The 23,085-nt window shown below is 33.2% G+C and overlaps 1 protein-coding gene across 2 annotated transcripts in view; it reads right to left on the reverse strand.

Moving 5' to 3' along the window:
• The window catches only part of LOC109859116 (transcription factor SUM-1), a 41,280-nt gene that overhangs the window by 14,571 nt on the left and 3,624 nt on the right, over positions 1–23,085 (reverse strand). Inside the window, exons 2-4 of one of the 2 annotated variants that reach the window (XM_020437033.1) lie at positions 21,943–22,255; positions 20,904–21,074; positions 3,128–3,206 (exon numbers count right to left, since the gene is read on the reverse strand). In XM_020437033.1, coding sequence (XP_020292622.1) covers positions 3,128–3,206; positions 20,904–21,074; positions 21,943–22,255 — 563 coding nt within the window. The remainder of the gene's footprint in view (positions 1–3,127; positions 3,207–20,903; positions 21,075–21,942; positions 22,256–23,085) is intronic. The other variant, XM_020437035.1, reaches the window with a different exon arrangement.

Genomic DNA, 23,085 nt, shown 5'->3' on the forward strand with positions numbered 1-23,085 from the left:
AAAGTTCAAACTGAACGTGTAACAACGGTACAATGGATTTATTGCTTTTATTGTTTTCGTACCAATTTACAAAACATCAAATATCCGTCTAAATCTGAGTGTGCTCTCAGCAAAACTTTAAATGCTTTTATGTCCCAATCATCTTTCTAAAAGCACTTTATATCAAATAAATAAAAGCATTTTAACATTTCTCTGCGCATTAAATGCAAGAAAATATACGAAATCTAAACACGGAATAAAAATTTCCACTTTTTTCACGGGTATAGTGGTATCGCTGCGCAAATAAACACTGGCTATATATGAATGCGAATTTCATGCAGGGTTATTGCCTCCGTAGTATCAAGGCTTACTCAATGTATATGTTTTACTGGCGACACGGAAAGGGCGGGCAAGCGGTGCAGTCGCGACAAAGCATTTTTAACCTTTTCGCTTTCGAAGCATCGTGCAAAGTTTTAATAGAGCGCTCAAAGCTCGCGCGAGCGACGCTTCAAGTCAAAACAAAGTTTTTTTTTAGAGACAATATACGAGGCTTTTAACTTGCAAAAACAATAGAGAAGCAAGTAAATTACCGTAAGATGGAGATTACATTATATCAGATTTAAATTGAAACGCGTAAGATCGTAAAACCGTTCGAGTATCAAGAGGCTAAATCAGCATCGAGAAATAAATATCTCATGAATATCAATACTGAAACTCTTTGTGCCGAATTCCTTTTTTAGGAATTAAATCTTCAAGCAATCTTTTTATTCGCTATCAAAGCAAATTTTGGCCGACAAGTCTGATCCTATCTAATTCTATACGGAAAAAGTACTTATTTCTCGCAGAAAGCTGTCAAAAATTATTAAAACTAATTATTAAAATAATTAAATTATCTATCAAATGGTTACCTAATAATACAAAGCAGAAATATTTATTGCAATAATATTTTTGAGCAAAAATTAATTGGAAATCAATTGAAAATTAATTGAAAATTGATTAGAACAACATTACAAACAATATGATTCGTCGAAAATAGATTAGTAAAATAACTGTTTCGATTTTTATGTGATAAAACTAATAAGTTGTTTTTTTTTATTTTACCCTCTCTCAATCTATTTACGAAATATTTAATTTTCTCTGGATACTTCACGACCAAATAAGTGCAGTATCATGTACCGTCGCATTTTATGCTGTTTTATTAAATCTCTCTCTCCCCGCGTCACGATGTCAACGAGATGACACTCTGTCCGATTACTCAAACTCCGCACGCCAACTCGTGCTACTCTTTTAGCAAAGAGTCCGCGGATAATTTCATTAGTTTCCACCGGTGTACAAACCGAAAGATCTACGCGATATATCGTCTTTGCGCGCGAGTCAGCGGGGAAGGAGATGTTGCATGTCGCGAAGAGGCGCGCATGGGTGGGCTATCTATAGCGGCGAGTGTAACCGAACAGCGACTGGAGTGTCACTCAAGGGTGACAAAACTCATTAATACCGATCTGCTTAATGCTCCGTCTCGTGTCCGACATTAATCTACTTAAAAATACATCTACAGCGAGAGAGAGAGAGAGAGAGATCGAGCAACTCGCCATTTTAGATCATTCGCGTCGGTTTACTTTGTAAGACGCAAAGAGTTCTGGACGAAGTGTACGTTAAACATTCGCGTTACGACATACAACGTCACCTTATCTTCTGAAGACACTACGAACAACTTCGTGCATCGACGATAGATAGAACAGCAGTCTAGGATAACAGGAAGTTTCGATTTTGAACTTTCTTCAGTTCTTATCTCGCTCCCGTTTTGTCCGTTAAACTATTTTAAGTGAGTTCGCACTACCACTCGTGACTCATATACCGACAAAATGGAATGAATTATTTTTATATCTGACCTACAGAGAGCCACCGCGCAGACAACATTTTCGACATACAAAGCTTATTGTTTCCACGCATGCATATAGTCAATTGTCTTAATACTTTTTTATTATTTCTCCTCGACAAAGAAAAAATAAATTTCAATAAATTGCAATGTTTTTAACAATAATATTTTTCCAAAACATTGTTAATATTTTTTGAAATTATTAATTTAAGATATTATTATAATAATAGAAAAACAAAAGAAAATTTTTTTAAAACTTTGTGCAATACTTTTCGTTTTTTTTTGTTTTTTATTTTCTTTTTCTAAAAAACAATTTTGTCATCAAAGTTTAAGCTCAAAAAGCTTATTCGGTGCAAGCGTCAGAAAAAAATGCATTTATCGTAAATATTCTCTATTTTTACTTGACGTGTGCGCGAGATTAACGAACATGAATTTAATCTTGCGAGCTCTCTTGAATCGTGCGACTACACAATCTTCAGTTACTAATGCAGCCTTATGTGATGCAGATGTTGATTTTTTGCGCGACAGGACGAGTCATGAGCGACAAGAATTCGCGTACGCAGTGTGCTAATCGCTAGACGTTGTTTTTTTTTGTTGCGAAAAGATGCACATGTTACGAAAGAAATACCAGACGTTCTTGGTTTTTAAAAATTTTCCTTATCTCACGTGGACACTACACACACATGTCATAAATATAAATATTATTTCACATATAGTAACGATAATTTACATAATTATTCTTACAACGCAGCGCTATTGAACGAATCGACGCAATTAAAATTTATAGACGTTATCCAGTTCTATACACCGAAAAAATTGTATTCTTGTTTTGAGGATATCCCACTTACTTTAAGTATATTTTATACTAAAATAGGCGCCAAGAAGACTTTCTTATTTTAAGAGGAAAATCCTCTAAATAGTAATATTGATAAGAATATATACTGATTAGAATATAAAAAGCCTCTATAGAAAAACATATATATCTCACTATCAAAAAAGACTATAATTCTTAAATAAAAAATATATTCTTAATTTCAGAAGAATATCATCTAAAATCTTTAAGAAGATTTTTTAAGTATAAAATCTTCTACTTACAAGAATATAATTTTTTCGGTGTAGTCTCGGTTGCGCGCTGTAAGATGTTTTGTTACAGGAGCAAAGAAAGCGCGGAGAGAGAGAGAAAGTATTAGCGTGGTTTTAAGCATTTTCCCTCAAAAATCTAAATTTGTAACCAAGCCATACACAGGATGGAACGCGAGTAATACTACTTACCATTAATTGGTTGAAACCTTGCCAAAGGATCCGAGAATTGCCGAAGTCTGTCCGTCACATACTGCGGCGATTCTCCATTCTGTAAATAAGAGAACGAATGTAGCCGCGCAACTGCCGCTTTTCTCTCAATATAGTTGTTCTGTGCGCAACGTGCAAATGAAGCACGTCATGAGTATATCATCCGCGAGCTAGGACGAACGTGCTCCGGAATAATAGATTCTCCATAAGAGAGAGAAAGAGAAGGATTAAGAGAAGAGACCAGACATTTAAATTAAATCGACTGTGACTATATATTGTGCAAATACCTTCCGATAGGAAAAGCATTGATCGCGAGATTAGGTGCTTCGCTTTATTCGCTCGTATCTATGAAGCTTGCTGATTTTAATCGCTTTTTCCACATGTTCTATCAGTTTCTCTCATCTATTCTCACACAACCGTAAAATACGTTCATCTTGTACACATATATTCCATTAGAATTTCTACGAAACTTGTTTTGTTCTAAGAAAAAGATCAGTTATATCAGTATTTGTTTTATGTAATCTTTTCTTAAGACGAAACAAAGAACCATGCTTTCTTTATTTCTATTGTGCTAATATTATCTGTCTTGATTCGATATAAAACTAATTTCGGAGAAAAAACTATATCTTGCAACAATTGGATTGGTTTTATATCTTGTAATATAGAAAGAGTGACATGAAAGAACCAGTTTTAGTAAAGGGTCAAAAAAACCTATTTAAAAAATCAAACATAACGCTTATTGTTCCTATTTGTTGTTTATTTATTCATTTATGTAATATACTAAACAAAAAAAACAAAAAACAAGATTAGACATATTTTCACTTAAAAAAGAATAGACATATTTCCACTTAAAAAAAAGTAAAATTTGGCTTTTTCATAACATAATGGCATTAAAAGAGCCATCAAATGTTATAAAAGAGTCGACTTCTTATAACAAGAACTTTGACTGTTAATAAACAAAATTAATTAACAAATTTTTAATGAACATTAATGAACAATTGTTAACAAAAATGTAAAACTAGTTTAGATTAAACAATCTCTTCAAAATTAACAAAACCAACATCATATGTAAACTCTTCATGTATTTTTTACTTAAATCTAAGTAACTCTCTCTCTCTCTCTCTCTCTCTTACTTTATTAATCACACTTTTAAGAGAACTTTTAAAATTACAATTGAGAAGAAAACTAAAACTTTTAATTATGTTTTCAGCTTGTTGAATATTTAAATAAAAAGAAATAAGAAAATGGCAATAACAAGCTAACTGACAGACTGACCACACACACACACACAGTCTGTCAGTTACATTCAAAGCGGGAGGACGTTTTGCGTCTTGTTTCGTAATACTAACGGTTACATGACTGCCATTTCCGCCTCTCTTTTTCTCATACTAAATATTTATGTAGCGTATCTTTTCTTATCCATATTCTTCTTATCCATATTCTCATGATCTTGAATAGATCATTATTTTTTTGTAAGTTATTATTAAAACACTGAAGAAGATCCCATAGTGGATCGAAACGTTTGTTAAAATTTTTTAAAATCTTCGAATTATAAAAGAATTTACCCGAACATCTGGTGGTAGCTTGTTATTGCCATTTCTTTATTTCTTTTTATCTAATAAATCTTTTAGGTATCTTTAAAAGCAATTTTGACAAAACTAATTTAGCGCCTCAAATTTTTCGTGTATCCAATCAGAACAATGTTTACATTGAAACCAGCCAACTTGCTTACTCTTTTTATAGTTTTTATGGCACACTATACAATTATTAGTATTATCTTTATTTTTATATTTTTCTTTTTTTTTTTATTTGTGATAATATTCCGTCAGAATCTGAAGAAAAATCATTCTATATTCGTTACTACATTCACTACTCAGAACTAGATTTTCTATTAAGAAGTTTTATTGATTTTTTGGTCATTTTCATAACAGTATTCTTTCTTTGTTTTGACTCCTTATTTTTTTATCAGGCTCCTTTTATTACACTATAGTCCGGCTCTTTCAAAACTTTTTCTCTTAGAAATTATATTCTCCAAACACACTATAAAATAAACGCTTTGCTGAGAGATATTTACATCATTAGAAAAGTAAATACGTACATAAAATCACGATAAGTTTGGTGTTATTTCTGTACACGAGAATGTTAAAAAACAAAGAAATAAAACCCAAAAATTTGCTTTTTAGTGACAAAATCTTTAATACGATACATCGGCACTATTTATTTCTAATGATCTGTCAAATGTTTGTAGGTGACATACATCTAGTGTTGCTGTATAAAAACTGAACCTTTTGTGATTTGTTCAGAAACTGCGGCTAAATAAACGACGATGGCTCTTTCATGCCACTTTTCCCCTATAGAGGATTAGAAGAAAATGTTCGTCTCTTGCAAACCGCAAATCTTCGCTGTTACATGTATGTATGTATGCTCGGTCGCTCAGCTTTTGATCATAGCCTCTTCTCTGGCTGCTTAACGAGACAACGTGGATCATCAGTGACAATCCATCGCGCCTGAATGTGGGTGTGTAGTTTGTAAAGCAACCAAACAGAAAGTCGTTTATCATATGAGTATTCTTTGTGGAGTAGCATAAGGCAAAGTAATACGCCAACATGTGTCACATCATCATACAGTAGCTATTTTCAGGTAAATTCGTTTTACACCATCAAAATATTGTTGATTTATAATCAAAAGAATATATTGGAAAAAATTGACCACATTTATTTTTATTTATAAATTTAAATGACGTATAACAAGTTAGATCTTATTTTCTTATTAAAAAATTCAATCTAAATGAAAATTTGTTACGGCACACTTTTAGGATTAAATACACATTATTCAGTTTAGTTTTTTTAGCTGAATATACACGATTAATCGTGAATTTTACTCCGATTTAGCCAAAAAAAGAATATAGTTGAGAAAAATGTGTACCCGCGAGAAATGTATATACATTCTCGCGAAGACGTAGTGCGATCGAGATAACGATCAACGTTTGTACATATAAACTGAACTTTTTTCTAACTGGCGAAAATGTTCGCGAGTGAAGTGCTCACGAGTCCACATCTAAATCGCTTGACTTTGCGACGTCGCGAATTAATCTCTGCCCGAGTTATAGCGACTGAGAATTCCGGTTGTGCTTGAGTGAACCATTAACCCAGTCGGCGGATTTCAGTTTATCCTACGGTCGGAGGATCATTCTGAAGGTATTCGCGAGTGTAGCGTGACGAGACGATAGGTGGGAAGCAGCGATGGGAGGAATCGCTGGAATTATCGTTACCCGATTCCGTGCAGCCCGAATTCGAAGTTCGCGAAATTGGGTCAGTTGGCTGGCGCATCGGCAGAAAACGCGTTGGATTCGCAAATTGAAAATCGAACGCGCTGCGCATTTTGTCTACGTTCTCTGTGTTGTTCGCATTAATTATGAAAAATGCGTCGGAAATAGCATCACAATGACTTTTTTGTCAAATTTTATTATTTTTGCAATTTTCATGCAAATTGCACATAGTAACATGTACTTTCATCGTTAATTTATACGTTCGAGAAAATATGCATAAATAAATCAATTTATTTGAAATTATTTGAATTTATTTGAAATTATTGTTCTTTCCGGTGATTGTTTTATTATATTACAACTGAATGTAAATTTACACGCGGGTATTTTGTACATTCTTTTATGGATATAAAAACACTGTTCTCGTAATTAATTGCAACAATTAACAAAGCACTTATAAACGCTAATTACTATTGTTATATTACAGTCTTGTTCCAAGACCGCAAACGTAATTTTCTCTCTGTCTCTCTCTCTTTTTCTCTCTAAATAATGAAAATACAAGTGGTTTAAAATTATCTCCAGCTTCGTGTGTATGTTGTCCGAGCACTTCACTTACCGATATATGCTGAGAGAACTACATACAGAAAGAGTCGACACAACGATACGACATAAGTTCGGGATATAAATTCCAACACAGCTTAGCGCAACAAAATTTATTTTTGCGCTGTTTTAATTTCATGCATTTTGTTATTGTAATCTCCATCTTATGTTTAAATCCTCCATCTATGGTTAAAAAAAATAAAATGTAAAACTGTATTGACGGAAAAAAGTACGTATGATCGACAATGTTCGTCGAAATTTTAAACTTCGAGAAATACACTTTGATAAATTCTCTTTTTCGCATTTATTTCAAAACTTATGACATTCTTCTGTATCTCGGGGAATCGTGCAAACATGCAGCAAATGCTGCATTCAATTAATCCGTCCACGTTCGAAAGCTCTTTCGAACAGCTCCCGTGATACGCATTACATCGCACCGTAATACAAACCCGCGTAATCATACCACGTAATCACGACATAATTGTGGTAATGCACGTGACTGCGAGCGGTGCGCGAATTTGGCTCTAATTAGACGGTAAAATGTGCAGCACAAGCCATTAGGCGAAAATACGTTGTTGAAAATCGCAGAGAAATAAAAAAAGAAGTTGATATCTCCAAAATAGAAGACATTAACTTCTCCACAAAGCAAGACAGAGAAAAAAAATCATTTTTTCAAAAGAAATGCGCAAAGACGCAAAACACACACACACACACAAATTGAACAACATAACTTGCATTCTCGAAAATTAGTGTAACGCAGTTTCAGATACACTCGCTCGCGCATGGATCGTCCTCCAGAAACGTCTGTGTCTTCGGGAATTCAGAGGCAAGAGAATAGGAATACAGAAGAAGAAGACCGTCTCGTGAGTCGTCTAATGAATATTTACACGGCGGCACGATGCAGAGAGAAAGAGAGAGAGAGAGAGAGAGAGAAAACAGTTTTTCCTCGTTCGAGGCTTGCGGCGGCAAGCGTCGTAAACTCCGAAGGATACCGTCGGTCTCTACGAGCCGTCGTCTCGCTACGATTTAGGGCCGCGTGGCCGTACCGGGAACGTTTACCGAAACAAAATGCTTCCCCGGGTCCGAAACATCGCTCGTTATTTACCCATCGTAGATTCTCGCTGGCAATATACGCAGACGTCTCTCTCGAGAATATATAAACGCGCTAATGTACCCGCGCCGCGTCACGGGATCAAGGCACGATAATGCAACGCAGATCGCGACGACTGAATAAATTTCGTGTAATCGCGCTACTGAGGGAATACGAGCGAGAGAAAGAGAGAGAGAGAGAGAGAGAACCGCGCGCTTAAGTGCGAGATATTCTCGCACTGCGAGTAAGTGTTTCGGATCACACTCGCGGTTATACCGAAAATCTTTGGAGATTCGCGCGGAAACAGAGAGATGCAAGAATCTCTGCAAGACATGCCATGTGAGATGCGATGAAATAACACTTTTGAGGACGCGTCTGTAAATCTTGGGCTTGTTTTTACTCGTCACGATATATATGTATTTGTAATCATAATACTCAAAAGTTGGCAACCATCACAAAAGATAACAGTCGTAATTTCGACGATTTGCGATACTTTATTGTTTTAGTTTTTTTATAATAATTTTATTGTGTGAGATATAATTACTGAATTTTCACTGTTGCGAGAACAGTAAGACTTTACTCGACATGATGCCGATTGAAAAATGCAAGCTATTTGCAGCAGAGAAAAGCGATAGTTTTCTCATCGGATGGTTTATTCACCGATAATCTCGGGCATGTCGCCAAACGCGACTCGTCTTGAGTCACATTGTGTTTCCTCCTTTATTCGCGCAAAAATAATTCAATCATTTCCAAAGAGGGAATCTAGACAGAAAAGCAGTAATTATTGTAACGTTCAATCTATAATAAAAGCGGTATGCTTCGGTAAATACCAACGACCGGCATTCCGGATAAACAAGCGTTTTTCGCGCCTTGAAATTATTGTGCTAAAAAATCAAAAAAGAGAAAAAAAGAAGAATTTTTCGCAATTCAGAGAATCACACACGTGATGTTTTTACTACTTTTGTGACGTTAAATTTCTGACAATTTCCAACCTTTCGCTTGGACAAAAGTTTGGCCTGATTACAGTGTAAATAAAGCAAACAGTTAAATTGTCGCTGTCATCGTGTTTATGAAGAGTTGAGCTTTGCCGACATCTAAGTTATCTCGACGATCATCTCGCTTTATAATGTCAAAAACAAGAAGTTAGATATTAAATTAAGTTCCGCGTGCGCGCAATTTACATTAAAATTTTAAATAAATAACTTTTCATCAACGCGCGCGTAGGACAAACAAATCAGAGATCTAAAAAACAATCTCAATAAAAATTGGTAAACATGAAACTATGAAAATATAAAACGAAGAAAATAGAACAATTGGAAATAAATGCAACAAGGCAGGCAAAAATCAAAGCTTAACAAGAAGCCGCTCGTTCTGATCAACATTGAAAGCTCGTTTTCCCCGTCAGTGGCTACCGTCGGAGCATGGTCGCAAGCGAATGCGCATTGGAGCATTCCAGAGGGTGTGCAAAGTGTGGAATGAAGGTTGATCGGGAATCACTTCTCGTTCTTCACGGCAGTCGGCTCGCGTGTCCTTTCTCTTCTTCTTTTTTTCTTTTTTCGATGTTTCTTTTTTGCTCACATATCGATCAGCCGCGATGCGCGTGTCGAACGCCGCGAATATCCCGTTCCTTCTCTCTCATCCTTCATTCATTTCCACAGGCGGTAGAGCACATCCCGCTAAACACCCCGCATTTTATTCGGCCCCATATCATCTATTTGTCCTCGGCGCATCTATATGCAGCGTCGCGGCAAACTATTTTCGGAGTGAAAGCGAGCGACTCCTCTTCTCTCGCATCGTTCACCGCCGCGCCGCGTGTTTCGAGAAACACACGGCTCCGACATCCAGCAGCATGATACACTCTTGGCAGTGATACGCGTTGCGGAAATCAAAGTGCAGTAGCGTGTCGTTCATGATCGGTTAAATCGCCAAAGACCGGAACAAACGGTCGACGAAAAAAATGACGTACCTTACACATTTCGTAAAAAAAAAAAAAAAAAAAAAACAATTATTTTATATGGTAAACCTAATTTCTAGAAAGTGTAATTGTTTCTCTTTTGCGAACTACTTATTTTAACTACTTATATGAGTCTTAATTGAGTGAAGATTTTGCAGAATTTTGATTGGCTTTTGTTGGCTCGCGACGCTTACACCGCGTCATTGTTCCGAAGAACTCGCAAGGCGACATCAGTGCCGATTATGTTTACAAATGTAGCCTTAGGCGCGAACACGTGACATCTCTCCCCGCGAAAGTATTAATACCGAAGGAAAATCTCTCTCGATGGCGGCTCTCCCCGAGTCACGCGCGGGAGACACGTTTTCGACACGCGCTTACGGTCAAGCGGACGGTGACGGTCGGCGAATAAGCAAGAGATCGACGAAAGCGCGAGACAAATTGAGCCCGGGGCTTTGTAAGACGTAGTCTTACCCCGCGTTGCGACATGGGAATGCGGGAAAAGAAAAGAGATCTCTGGAACGCTCCATGTATGCGGCGCGGAAAAGAGATTCCTGAGCGAGCACAGGAATTTCGCGGCGGTTTTGTCGCCGTCGTCCACTTCCTCTCTCGAGGAAAGAGGATTACACAATGAAATATATTTCGTTTCTCTTTCGTGCGCTCGCATTCCCGCCGGCGCTGCACCCTCTTTAAATATAAAATCCCGCCGCTTTGCGCCGACTCACAAATCACATTGCTACAGCTCGCTAGAAAAGAAATCCCTCGCGTCTCGGTTTTATTAGATCAATTTCTGCCCCTTATTCTTTGCCGTCCGTTTCTTCGCTCTCTTAAGTAGAATCAGTTAAAATTTCACTAATTGATTCAATAATAGATAGTTTCAATAAGAATCAGTCACAATGTTACTGAGTTTAGTGAAAGAATGTCTCTTTTAAGATAAATTAGTAAAACTTTTATTAAGTGATTCAGTGACAGATTTCACTGCGAATCAGTTAATATTTTACTTCATTGATTCAGTGACAGATAGTTTTACTGGGAATCATTAATATTATTGATTTGACAAGCTAATCCGCTAGGCGTGTTCAAAAGAAAAAACGTTTATGACAACTGTGTGGCAGCTGTTTCATTTTTTCTTTCTGAACGCACATTGCTTTATTGGTTTTCGCAATAATAACTAATGTCGTGATGTAAAAAAAGTCACAACTTTGAGCATTATTTTTGCGCTGCGTGTATTTGTGCTGCGAAATAATTTGCAGAACAGGGTAACTCTGGGATTTTTAACTTGCGCCGAGTTTTATATCGCACAGAGTAGAAAAAATAGAAAAAGTGAGGATATATATATATATATATATATAATTTGCGTACAACTACTTTGTTACGTGCCTTTATGTTATATTATGTTATTAGTATCGTGTTGTGCTTTCATCCAGTTATTGTTACTATTAACAAAACTATCGTCAGTTTAGTCGATTTATTAACGTGATAACCCAGCAAACACAAAATATAACTGCTACATAACATGGAAGTAACATATAATGTAATAGTTATACCTGATTTATTTTGGGATTATATAATTTTCTCTTATTTATGCAATATAACTCTGTAATGAAATAATTATATAGTTCGTTACTTACTGGCAACAACAAGATAACAATAATGTACATGTAATGTAACATGTTTGTGACAAATGTTATATCTAGGTTACTGTAATGTGACAATTTATATAGATATAATCGAGTGATTCCCACACAGACATCCATTCATCCAGACATCCATTAGACATCTATTAGATGTCGCATGGAGCTGTCGACGTCTAACAGACGTCTAATGGAGTTTTTGTTCTGTGTGGGTTTATTGGTAAATAGAATTTGAAGATTTTATATAAAAAAAAAAGATATGTATGGTTGTGGAAATATATATTGATAAAAAAAGGATGTGATACCTTTAGTACGAACTACTATACAAAATGAAGTGAAAAAGAACAGTCTTGTGATATATTTTATGAACATGTTATCGTCAAAGCACGGGCGTTTCTAGAACTGACTGGTCAATGCGGAACCAAGCGTCTTGGTCAAAGCCCAAATGGACATTTGAGACGCATAAAATATTTCGTTTGTATCATATATTATCGTACACATGTGGGAGGGCACTTTCTCCTCGTGAAAATCTAATCTAACTAATCTATTCTATATAATGTCACCTCGATAGTAGCATACAGTAAAAAGTACACTAAAAAAACTATTTTGGGCTTTGACCAAGACGCTTAGTTGTTTCGCGCATTGAGTCAATCTTTGAGGAACACCCGTGCTTCTAGCTTTGACCATTTTTTTAATAGTTATATTACTATTTTATAACAAATAAAAGAATAATTATATAACAATTTTATCACCAATTAATTAATTTATATCGCAGTTATATACCATTTTAGTAATTATATAATTGTTATATAACTTTTCAGTTACTACTGCAACTGTAATATAACATTTTAGTAACATGTTATAGTCAGATACATGTTATAGTCAGATTATATAACTGCAATTTGATATGAGTGGGAAATAACAACTAACGTGAATGTTACATGTAACGAACACGTTATATTACTTGTTACTTTTTGTTTCATTACGGCAATGTTACGTTTATGTATCTGTGTTTGCTGGGTATCTTATGCCGAAATATGTATTATATAATATATATATATATACACACGTTACAATACCTAATACCTATAATGTCACAGAAATATTACCGGGCAATCTGCAATATTGCAACATTCCTGCAATGTAACTGCAAGTTTCTGTGCTGTATGGGATAACATTTTCCAGTATTTATTTAAATACATTAATATTAATACATTAATATTAATAAAATACATTAATATTACACATTAAGATTGTCTTAATAATAAATAATAGACAAGAATGACAAAAATACGTGAAGAGAATGCTGAAGTTAGCTTGCTGGGTAAAAGTTAGTATGTGTACTGCGCATGTGTGTGTGTGTGTGTGTGTGTGCACGCGCGCGCCTTTGCAGACATAAGCGCTGCAATTATTTTCCACTCATATCAAATTGCAGTTATATAATCTGACTATAACATGTATCTGACTATAACATGTTACTAAAATGTTATATTACAGTTGCAGCAGTAACTAAAAAGTTATATAACAATTATATAGATTACTAAAATGGTATATAACTGCGATATAAATTAATTAATTGGTGATAAAATTGTTATATAATTATTCTTTTATTTGTTATAAAATAGTAATATAACTATTTAAAAAATGGTCAAAACTAGAAGCACGGGTGTTCCTAAGATTGACTCAATGCGCGAAACAACCAAGCGTCTTGGTCAAAGCCCAAAATAGTTTTTTTAGCGTACTTTTCACTGTATGCTACTATCGCAGTGACATTATATAGAATAGATTAGTTAGATTAGATTTTCACAGGGAGGAAGTGCCCTTCCACATGTGTACGATAATATATGATACAAACGAAATATTTTATACGTCTCAAATGTCCATTTGGGCTTTGACCAAGACGCTTGGTTCCGCATTGACCAGTCAGTTCTAGAAACGCCCGTGTTTTGACGATAACATGTTCATAAAATATATCACGCGAGACTGTTTTTTTTTCATTTCATTTTCTATACTAGTTTGTACTAAAGATATCACATCCTTTTTTTATCACTATATATATTTCCACAACCATACATATCTGTTTTTTTATATAAAATCTTCGAATTCTATTCACCAATAAATCACTTGATCATATCTATATAAATTGTCACATTACAGTAACGCAGACATAAAAATTGTGATATAACATGTTACATTACATATACATTATTGTTTTCTTGTTGCCAGTAAGTAACAAACTATATAATTATTTCATTACAGAGTTATAATAGTAAGTAACAGTAAGTAACAAACTATATAATTATTTCATTACAGAGTTATATTGCATAAATAAGAGAAAATTATAATTATTAATTTCAATATAAATCAGGTATAACAACTGTTACATTATATGTTACTCCTATGTTATGTAGCAGTTATATTTTGTGTTTGCTGGGATAATAGCAAAATTGCAAACTTCTTGCAGAAACATTGCAAAACACTGCACATAACTTATTATAGTTGCGTTTACAGGACGCAACAGTCATTTTTGAGAAATGAATTTATTTATCAGATATAGAAATATACATAAGATTTATATTTATTTCAGTAATTTCGGTATTGCAGTGTTTGCGTTGAATGCATTATACATACATTTGCTGTCATTATCACACATATGCGGAATAGGATCTCGCTTGACTCCTGATTACGTTAATTGTACTGAGTGTGCTGAGTTATTTTTACTAGGCTCTGTCTTTAGTTTATTTTTCGTTGATTACATTAAGATATATATATATTGTATAGACATTGTATAAGGCAAATGTAGACATTATAATAAGGCAAGGCATAATTGGAAGAAAAAGCAAAGATAAAATAACTAAGTAAAATTATTCTTTAATTATGTTTAACTACTTTGAGATTTTTTTTATATTGTATTTTTTTACTCTTGTATTTTAATTCCCCAGTTTATTTCCTGTTGCAGACTGTCTTGCTTACAACAGCTTTTTACAAACTGCTTTATATAACACTATTGATTTGTGGCATATCATTTGATAAGTCTGTGAACTATTTCTACATTGCGAGATAGTTTTATATATTATATTGACACTTGTATTTTAATTTTAATTTGTTTCCTTTAACAGACTGCCTTATAACAAACTGCCTATTTGTAGGATATTAGAAACTTTCAAATAAATAAATTTAAATTGAATATGTGTATGCTATATATGTATAATATATATTTCTAATATGTGTATATGTAAAAAACATAATAATTAATATAATAAAATATACGGTAATTAAAATTGTTTCTGTTTATAATCATAATATGTATTGTTAAATTATATTTAATAAAAATAAAAGAAATATTTTTATTTATTGTTACAGGTACATTGTGCTGTGCAATATGGACATGATATTGCAGCGCAATCTTGCTAAAGGCGGACATTTTTATGTTGCTTTGACATTGCATTCATATTGCATTTACTTTGCACAATTACTTTGCAATAGTACAATATTGCAATAAGATATGTTTGCAATCTATTTGTGCTGTATGGGATTATAAGAAAGAAAATGTTGTAGTTTAGGATTTTTACATGATTCGTATTCCCATTCATACACGGCCCACCCCTATGGAAAAAAGGGTTAAATACACGGCAAAAATTCAAGGTTTTTTTAAGTTTTTAAGATATAAGGAATAAAAATATTGTCTTTGTAATTTTTTTTATAGTAAAAGACAGTATAGAGTTTCCATTGGTATAGTTCGTTTGTCTTTAACAGTGTAAATATTATTTGATCATAATAATTAATAAAGACTTAAGGCTCGTGAAATTTAACCAATGAATGAATATAAGGCCTTACGAGCCGTTCTCAAGGTGTGAATACAAGTGAATTCGTTACATGTGTATACATATATATATATACATGTATAAGTTCTCGCTCAACACCTTGAGAACGGCTCGTAAGGCCTTATATTCATTCATTGGTATTATTTGATCAATTAAGTTTTTGATAGGTGCGGCTCATATACCGAAGTTATCCTATTAATTATTATTATTATAATTATAATTATAAATATTAGTATTAAACATGAATAGTATAAAAAATTTAACCGTACAAAAAATGATATAAAATTCTTGATATCACTCAAGATGCAGACACCTCAAAATTATTTGAAGGTATGCATAGACGCGTCTTGCTAGAAAACAATATTACAATAGACGATCGGGATTATTCAATAATAGAATGTCACTTAGGCTGCGTTCTGTTTCACGCATATCCGCGCATTTATCTATATAAGGTAACTGTATCAGTATTAGAACGCTTAAGGAAGGTTAAACACCATTAATTCAAACTTGCTTAAATGTAGTAAAAGAAATTTGTAAAACAATCATTTGTCTTAAATATATGGCAATTATATCATAAAAATAATTTTAAAAAAGTAATTTTAATCACTATTTAATATAAATTTTCACAAAAAAAGAGGTTAAGCGAATGTACCAGTATCAGGACAACCAAAATCGGTTGTACCGGTGTCCTGTTTTGAAAGTACCAGTTTCAAGACAGAATTGTTACTAATGATAAGAATAAAGGTTTTGTTTTAATTAAAGTAAAAAAATGAAATATTACAAAGAATAAAAATTAATAAATAAATAAAGAAGAAAAGATATATATACCTTGGAAATGTTTTTATTGTAAAAATACATTATTTTTTAAGACTTATATCTAAATATATCATTAAAACATATTTCTGTAGAAAATGAAACATTGCATATTATTTCTTTATAGTTTTGTATATTAATATATATTAAGTAAATACACATCTATATTATTAATTATATTATTAAATATAAATTTGTATATTAATAATTTAGTCATAATTTTGTACTTTTAAAGGTAAATTCCTTAAGCTTTGGTAGAAACTTAAAATGTATAAACAAAATATAAATATAACATAAACAAAACATTAAAGGCATATGTTCGTTACAAAAATTTGAAGGTTAAGTTTTAGTTTCTTCAAATAACATATTTATTTTGTATTTTTCGAATTTATTGTTTAAACTATTATTACAAGAAATTAAATTACAAATGCTTACCTTTTTTAATTACAATAGTGTAAAATGTTAATATCAAGTGTTCGAACTTTAAATCATTCACTTGTTCTGCTATCGGTCTCATATCTGTAGATAGTCGACCGAAATCGGGACAAGTCGTTCTGCTTCTGGGACATGTCGATATTACAGTGTACTAATAACAGGATGCGTGATTTTTAACAAATAAATGATTTTTAAGCAATTTTTAATGTATTATATTTTAAGAAATGTGTTAAATAAAAACAAATAATAGCAATTACCTCGTAAATTTTAATATATACTTTGATATATGCTTCTTAATCGCAACTGATTTCTTAAGCGTTTCACTAAGAAACACTTACGATTTAGCTTCTTTTTAACTAATATACAATAAAAAAATGTTTTTATGAGTTACAGTTTTGGTTAATTAAATATTATCTTTATTTTTACTATTTCTACAAAGGATGAACATTACGTGAAAAATAATTTACTTATAATATCTTACAGATTTAATCAAATAATAATTAAATTTTAGAGACTTGTCTTGTTATAGATACTAGTTTCGATATTGGTACAGTTACCTTAGTACACGTTACGTACAGTATAGATAAATGCGCGCATATGCCTGAAACAGAACGCAGCTTTAGGGGAAAAATGGCATGAAAGAGAGGTTTTGAAAGAGCCATTTTCAATTATTCGGCAGTTTCTGAACGAATCTCACAGAAGTTTTAATTTTTATATAGCAACACTAGACGTGTGTCATCCACAAACATTTGACAGATTATTAAAAATAAATAGCGCCGGTGCATTGTATTAAAGATTTTGTCATTAAAACGTAAATTTTTGGGTTTTATTTCTTTGTTTTTTAACATTTTTGTGTAAAGAAATAATACAAAAATTATTATATCACGATTTTATATATGTATTTAGTCTCCTAAGTATGTAAATATTTCTCATTTATAGCGTTAATTTGATAGTGTATTTTGAGATTAATTTTTAAGAGGAAAAGTTTTGAAAGAGCTGGACTATAGTGTGATGAAAGAGCCGGCTACCAAACAATCAAAAAATCTTTTTAATAAAATATCTAGCTCTGACAGTGAATGTAACGATGATTTGTCTTCAGATTCTGATAAAATATTATTAAAAATAAAAAAAAAAGAAAATAATAATTGTATAGTGTGCACTAAACGTTATAAAAAGAGTAAGCAAATATGGTTTCAGTGTAAACTTTATTCTGATTGGACATATAGAAAATGTGGGATAAAAAGGATGCTAAATTATTTTTGTCAAAATTGCTTCTAAAGATACCTAAGAAATTACGTTTTTTTTTCAATTGTAATTTTAAAAGTTGTTTTGAAAGTTTGATTAATAAAGTAAGAGTTACTTAGATTTAAGTAGAAAATATATAAATTTACGTTGATGGTTTTATTAATTTTGAAGAGATTGTTATGAAACTAGTTTTAGCATTTTGGTTAACAATTGTTTGTTAACAATTATATTAATGTTTTGTTAACAATTGTATTAATGTCTATTAATAGTTCGTTTATTATTTTGTTTATAAACAGTCAAAGATTCTTGTTATAAGAAGTCGGCTCTTTCATAACATTCGATGGCTCTTTCATAACATTCGATGGCTCTTTCAATATCATTATGTTATGAAAGAGCCGAATTTTACTTTTCTTTTAAGTGAAAATATGTTTATTAAGCTTGTTAGATTTTGTCTTTTTGTTTATTAAATAACACAAAGGAATAAGTAAACTACAAAATGAAACAATAAGCGTTATGTTTGATTGCTTTTTAAATAGTTTTTTTGGCTCTATACTAAAACTNGCTCTTTCATGCCACTCTTCCCCTACACGAGCCACTCTTAAATAGCAAACGGATAAGCACGCGCTCGCTGCTTGCCGTCAAGGGAAACAAGCTTGTATCAAATGTTCAAATAGTTCTTTTGTCGCGAGATCGCGTATATCTATTTTTTTCCCGTGTTCTGCAAGATCGGATAATTTATGTAACATTTTGAGCCGGAAAAAATCTGAGATCGATTTAAGAGGGTACTGGATACCGACTATAGAGACCTGTAAATCGACGTTTTAGAAAAGTAAATTTCTCTAATTTCTAATTTTGTGTACTGCATCACATGAAAAATGCTTCTACTGAAGCAAGTAAATATAAAAAACTACATGGTGAAAATGGGTACGTAATGCTCTTTTTTTCATTTACAAAGATAGTATGTGATAACCTATACTGTCATCACGAGAATCGCTTTTTCTCGTCAACTACACATTCCAATCATAATCTGAGTACCTCATTGGATTCTTTTTTGTCGTACTTATTGCTGTAATTCAGTGTAAATACGTACATAAGCTTAGAAATAATTTTATATACATGAATTTTATATACATGAATATATGGTGAGGTTATAGAAGAAAACTGTGTAAGAAAAAATTTATGCTGAATTTTGACATTCCAAAGAACAACAGCAAACTCTTAGCATAATTTACTTATTTCTGTAGAAGCATTTTGGATTTGATGCAGTAAATACGGTACAAAACGAAATATTAAAACGTCGATTTACAGGTCTCTATAGTAGGTATCCAGTACCCTTTTAATCCTCTTCCGCCTTTCGACGAGCCGGAATAATTCACAACCCAAAACCGAATAAGATTACACACGAGACACATAAGATTTTTAAATAAATAAAAAAACTATCATTTTGATAAATTCACAACCAACAAGTTTGTTTAGTTCTATTACACAAAAGTTAGATTTTAAGATCATGAAAAATTTGCTAACTTCTCAGAATTGAAAATCTGGCCTGGTTTTTTTCTCGGCGATGCATATAAAAATGATCTTTTACAGACAGATCTTAAAAAAATGACCTACAAGTTGGACAAACTGTAGATCTGTAAGACTCGCGCGACTTTAAAATCAAATATCTCCGCGAAAAATCAATATGTTCTTAATTTTGTTTTTTCGAAAGAAGTTTGAACAATTCTGCGTCGACCAAAAAAAAAAAAAATAGAAAAAATCTTTAGTAGTTGCAAAGATATAATCGTTTAAAAAAATATTACTTTTTACTAGAAACTCTGATGCACAATTTTTGAGTGAGTCTGGGAGACCTATGTCTGTCCGTGAAGGATTAAATTCGTAATTTACTAAACATGAAGCGCATATATGTAAATTTTGATACAGCAATAAATAAAACTTATTGTTAGTTGATTGGTTGTAACGCGTCAGACAAAGAAGGCGTTCCATGCGAGAAAGAAAAACACAATTATATTCTAATTAATGTCTGAAATATCGAAATAGCTCACTGAAGCACTCATCCGCGATATATCATTCGACCGTCGCTCAATGCAAGATTCAACAAACTCTCGGCAAGCAAAGTGGAACTCTCGTTTGCGAATTTGGCATGCATGCGTATACGTAGATCATGTGTGTGAAACACTAAACAACACAAAAAAGTAAAAACGCAAGCTGAAGCTTGTGTGCTCAGTTTTGCTTTGAACGCTTTCTTTATGCACTTGCATCGGCGTATTTTCGTTACGGTAATTATCATAAAGGACACACACGTTTTTCTAAAGGCAAGAAATTCAAGGGCATAACTCTTTTTACGTCCGATAAAAAATAAAAAAACGATATGACTCTAATGGTGTTGCGGGTCAAAAACCATTAGACTTGAGTCAGTCGTGTGTGATGCACGTGTCGAACATGTGTGTAACTATATGTGAACCAAGTAGACTTATAATCCGTTCATCTTGTTCTCTGCACTAGTACGACGTTCATCAGAAAAGAGTTTTTCTTTTCAATTATTAGAGAGAAAGAAAGAGAGAGAGAGAGAGAGAGAGAGTGTGTGTGTGTATGTGTGTGTGTGTGTGCAGCCAATAGTTTACTTAAAAGAAAAAACAATAAGAAATTTTTTTAATTATTTGGTAAATCTTTTACCAAGATTTTTATTTGTAGGGCCAAGACGTTTAATTCAAGATTAAAACGTTATTACGACCGCTCCAGTCAACAATTATGCGACCGTGGCTTTTAATTAATGAACAACATTTAGCAGGGTCATATTAGACACAGAATTTGTATTCGGAATAGGAAATTCTCTGCCAAGCTCAATCTCGTCGTATATGCTAATCTTATTAATTTAGGCTATCTACATGTAATGCATACCATGTTCTCGGCGGAAGGATGATCCTGATGTTCGGAAGGTCGATTTCCTTGCAGCAGCGCCTCGAGACTCTCGATGTACTCGATAGCATTCCGCAATATCTCCACTTTCGGTAAACGCTGGTTGGGGTTGTTGCTCGTTCTCCTCTTCAGCACCTCAAAGGCCTCGTTGACCTGTAATATAGATTCCATTATTAACCACGTGCGTTGTCGATTGTGCGGAATTATTATGATTATATGCTATATTACGCGGTGTGTGTGTGTGTGTTAAGATACAAAGTGTAAGTATAAAATATACTTTTACAAACGTCAGATTTAAATAAAAGAATAAATTTACATTACGCGACACTAACGCGGTTCAAACAGAAAAACATCTTCGAATATTAATAAATTTATATTAATACATTATTTATATCACGCGTCACAATTATGTTTTTCTATTGTTAAATATGAAAATAAAAAAATGTCTATAAAAATTGTTTTTAATTTCTTAATTAATCTCTTCCATATTAGACAAATAAGTGTACTCAAAGTATTCTCAGCAAGATTTAACATTTAGTTTCGTACCCACATCGCTCGTCATTCAATTATCAAAAGCGGCGCTTAACACACGATCACTTTAGTACGAGAGATGTTTCCCTTCTGTCAGCACGTTCTGTTTGAGATTGTTTACTTGGAAAATATGAATTCATGTGTGGCACGCTTTAAGTGATTATGAGCAGAGTAGCCGAACAGAAATGCGTATACTCAGTAATAAATATAAAGCGAATAATGCCCATTAGTAATTTTATCATTTTAAATCAAATTGCAATATAAATCAATTGAATAAAAAACAAACAGAATAAAATTCATATACTACCAGAAAATTGTAGTTTGTTAAAAAAAAACATTTGATGTGTGCGTTTTAAGAAAAATTAAACATACCTAAAAATTTTACTATTTTTTCTAAATGTGCATCCAAAGAATGCACAGTGAGTTACAAAGAAAGAGTTATTGAAAAACGTGCGGAGCACGTGCGTGTCCTGGAGTTATGGAAACTGACCTTTCTCAAGCGTCGTCTCTCGCGTAAGGTGGCAGCTTTTCTCCGATCGACGGTGATCGTCTTCTTCTTGCAGGCCTTGCAAGCCCACAGAAGACATCTGCGTGGTCCATGCGGCGAGCTAGCATCTAAAACGTGAGGATGAGGCACGTGCTCGATCGATTCGTTCGCCTCGCTTGTTTCGTTCGTTTCATTGATCTCATTGGTTTCATTGGTTTCATCGGCGTCCGCAGAGCCTGACTCGAGATCGGCCGAAGCGTCCGCCGATATCACCGACGAGGCATCATCCGAATCAAGAGTATATCGGGACTGTGATCTGTCAACATCACGAGAATTCTCTTGAACTTGTAAACAATATTTAACGATCAAATAAGAACATATAGTTCTGAGTTTTCAGTATTTTATTTATTTTTTTTTTTCAAAGTATACAAATATAAAAATGTGTTTGTTTTTTGAATAAATCATTATGATATGAGAATTTTATTTTTTCGTGAAGATAAATTTCACGTGTCTTTCCAACGTTGTTGCGTCTCCGCATGCCTGCGAGCAAGAGCCGAGAAAGCTCGACATGGGTATTTAGCGAGCAAAATTCACAGATTCTTGCTTTAATCATTCTTTAGTTATCGTCGGCTGTCGGGTAGTTAATAACGGATGCAGGCGCGTAGGTTTGTCAGGAGGCGGTTTCCACGATTGGACACGTTCCAGGTGGTCCCGCGAGAACGTATTTTCTCGCCGCGAGAGGAGACAACCTTCTCTCGCGGCGCGAGAGGAACGCGTATAAAGACGAAATGCGATGAACGAAGTGAAAATGGTTTAATGCGCGGTAAAACCGTCGTCAGCTTTTCATTGGGGATAACGATTCTCGTCTGCGGCTTTGGTTCGCTCACACGGCCCACCATAAATATGTCAGTAAGAAGCGAACAAAAGAAAAAAAAATTGCAAAGAGATGGATGAGATAAGATATAATATAATTTCTTAAATAATTATAAAATATGTTTACGATAAAAGTTCACAAAAATACCTATTTATTTTAATCATGTTTATAATAGTTTTTAATAATTTTTTATTTATTTTAATCATACATTTTTTATGTAACATTTAAAATAAATTATAAAAAATAACGAGATAAATTGAGTATTTTACACA

This window comes from Pseudomyrmex gracilis, unplaced genomic scaffold (assembly GCF_002006095.1).
Source record: "Pseudomyrmex gracilis isolate BER0280 unplaced genomic scaffold, ASM200609v1 scaffold_240, whole genome shotgun sequence".
NCBI classification, from domain to species: domain Eukaryota; kingdom Metazoa; phylum Arthropoda; class Insecta; order Hymenoptera; family Formicidae; genus Pseudomyrmex; species Pseudomyrmex gracilis.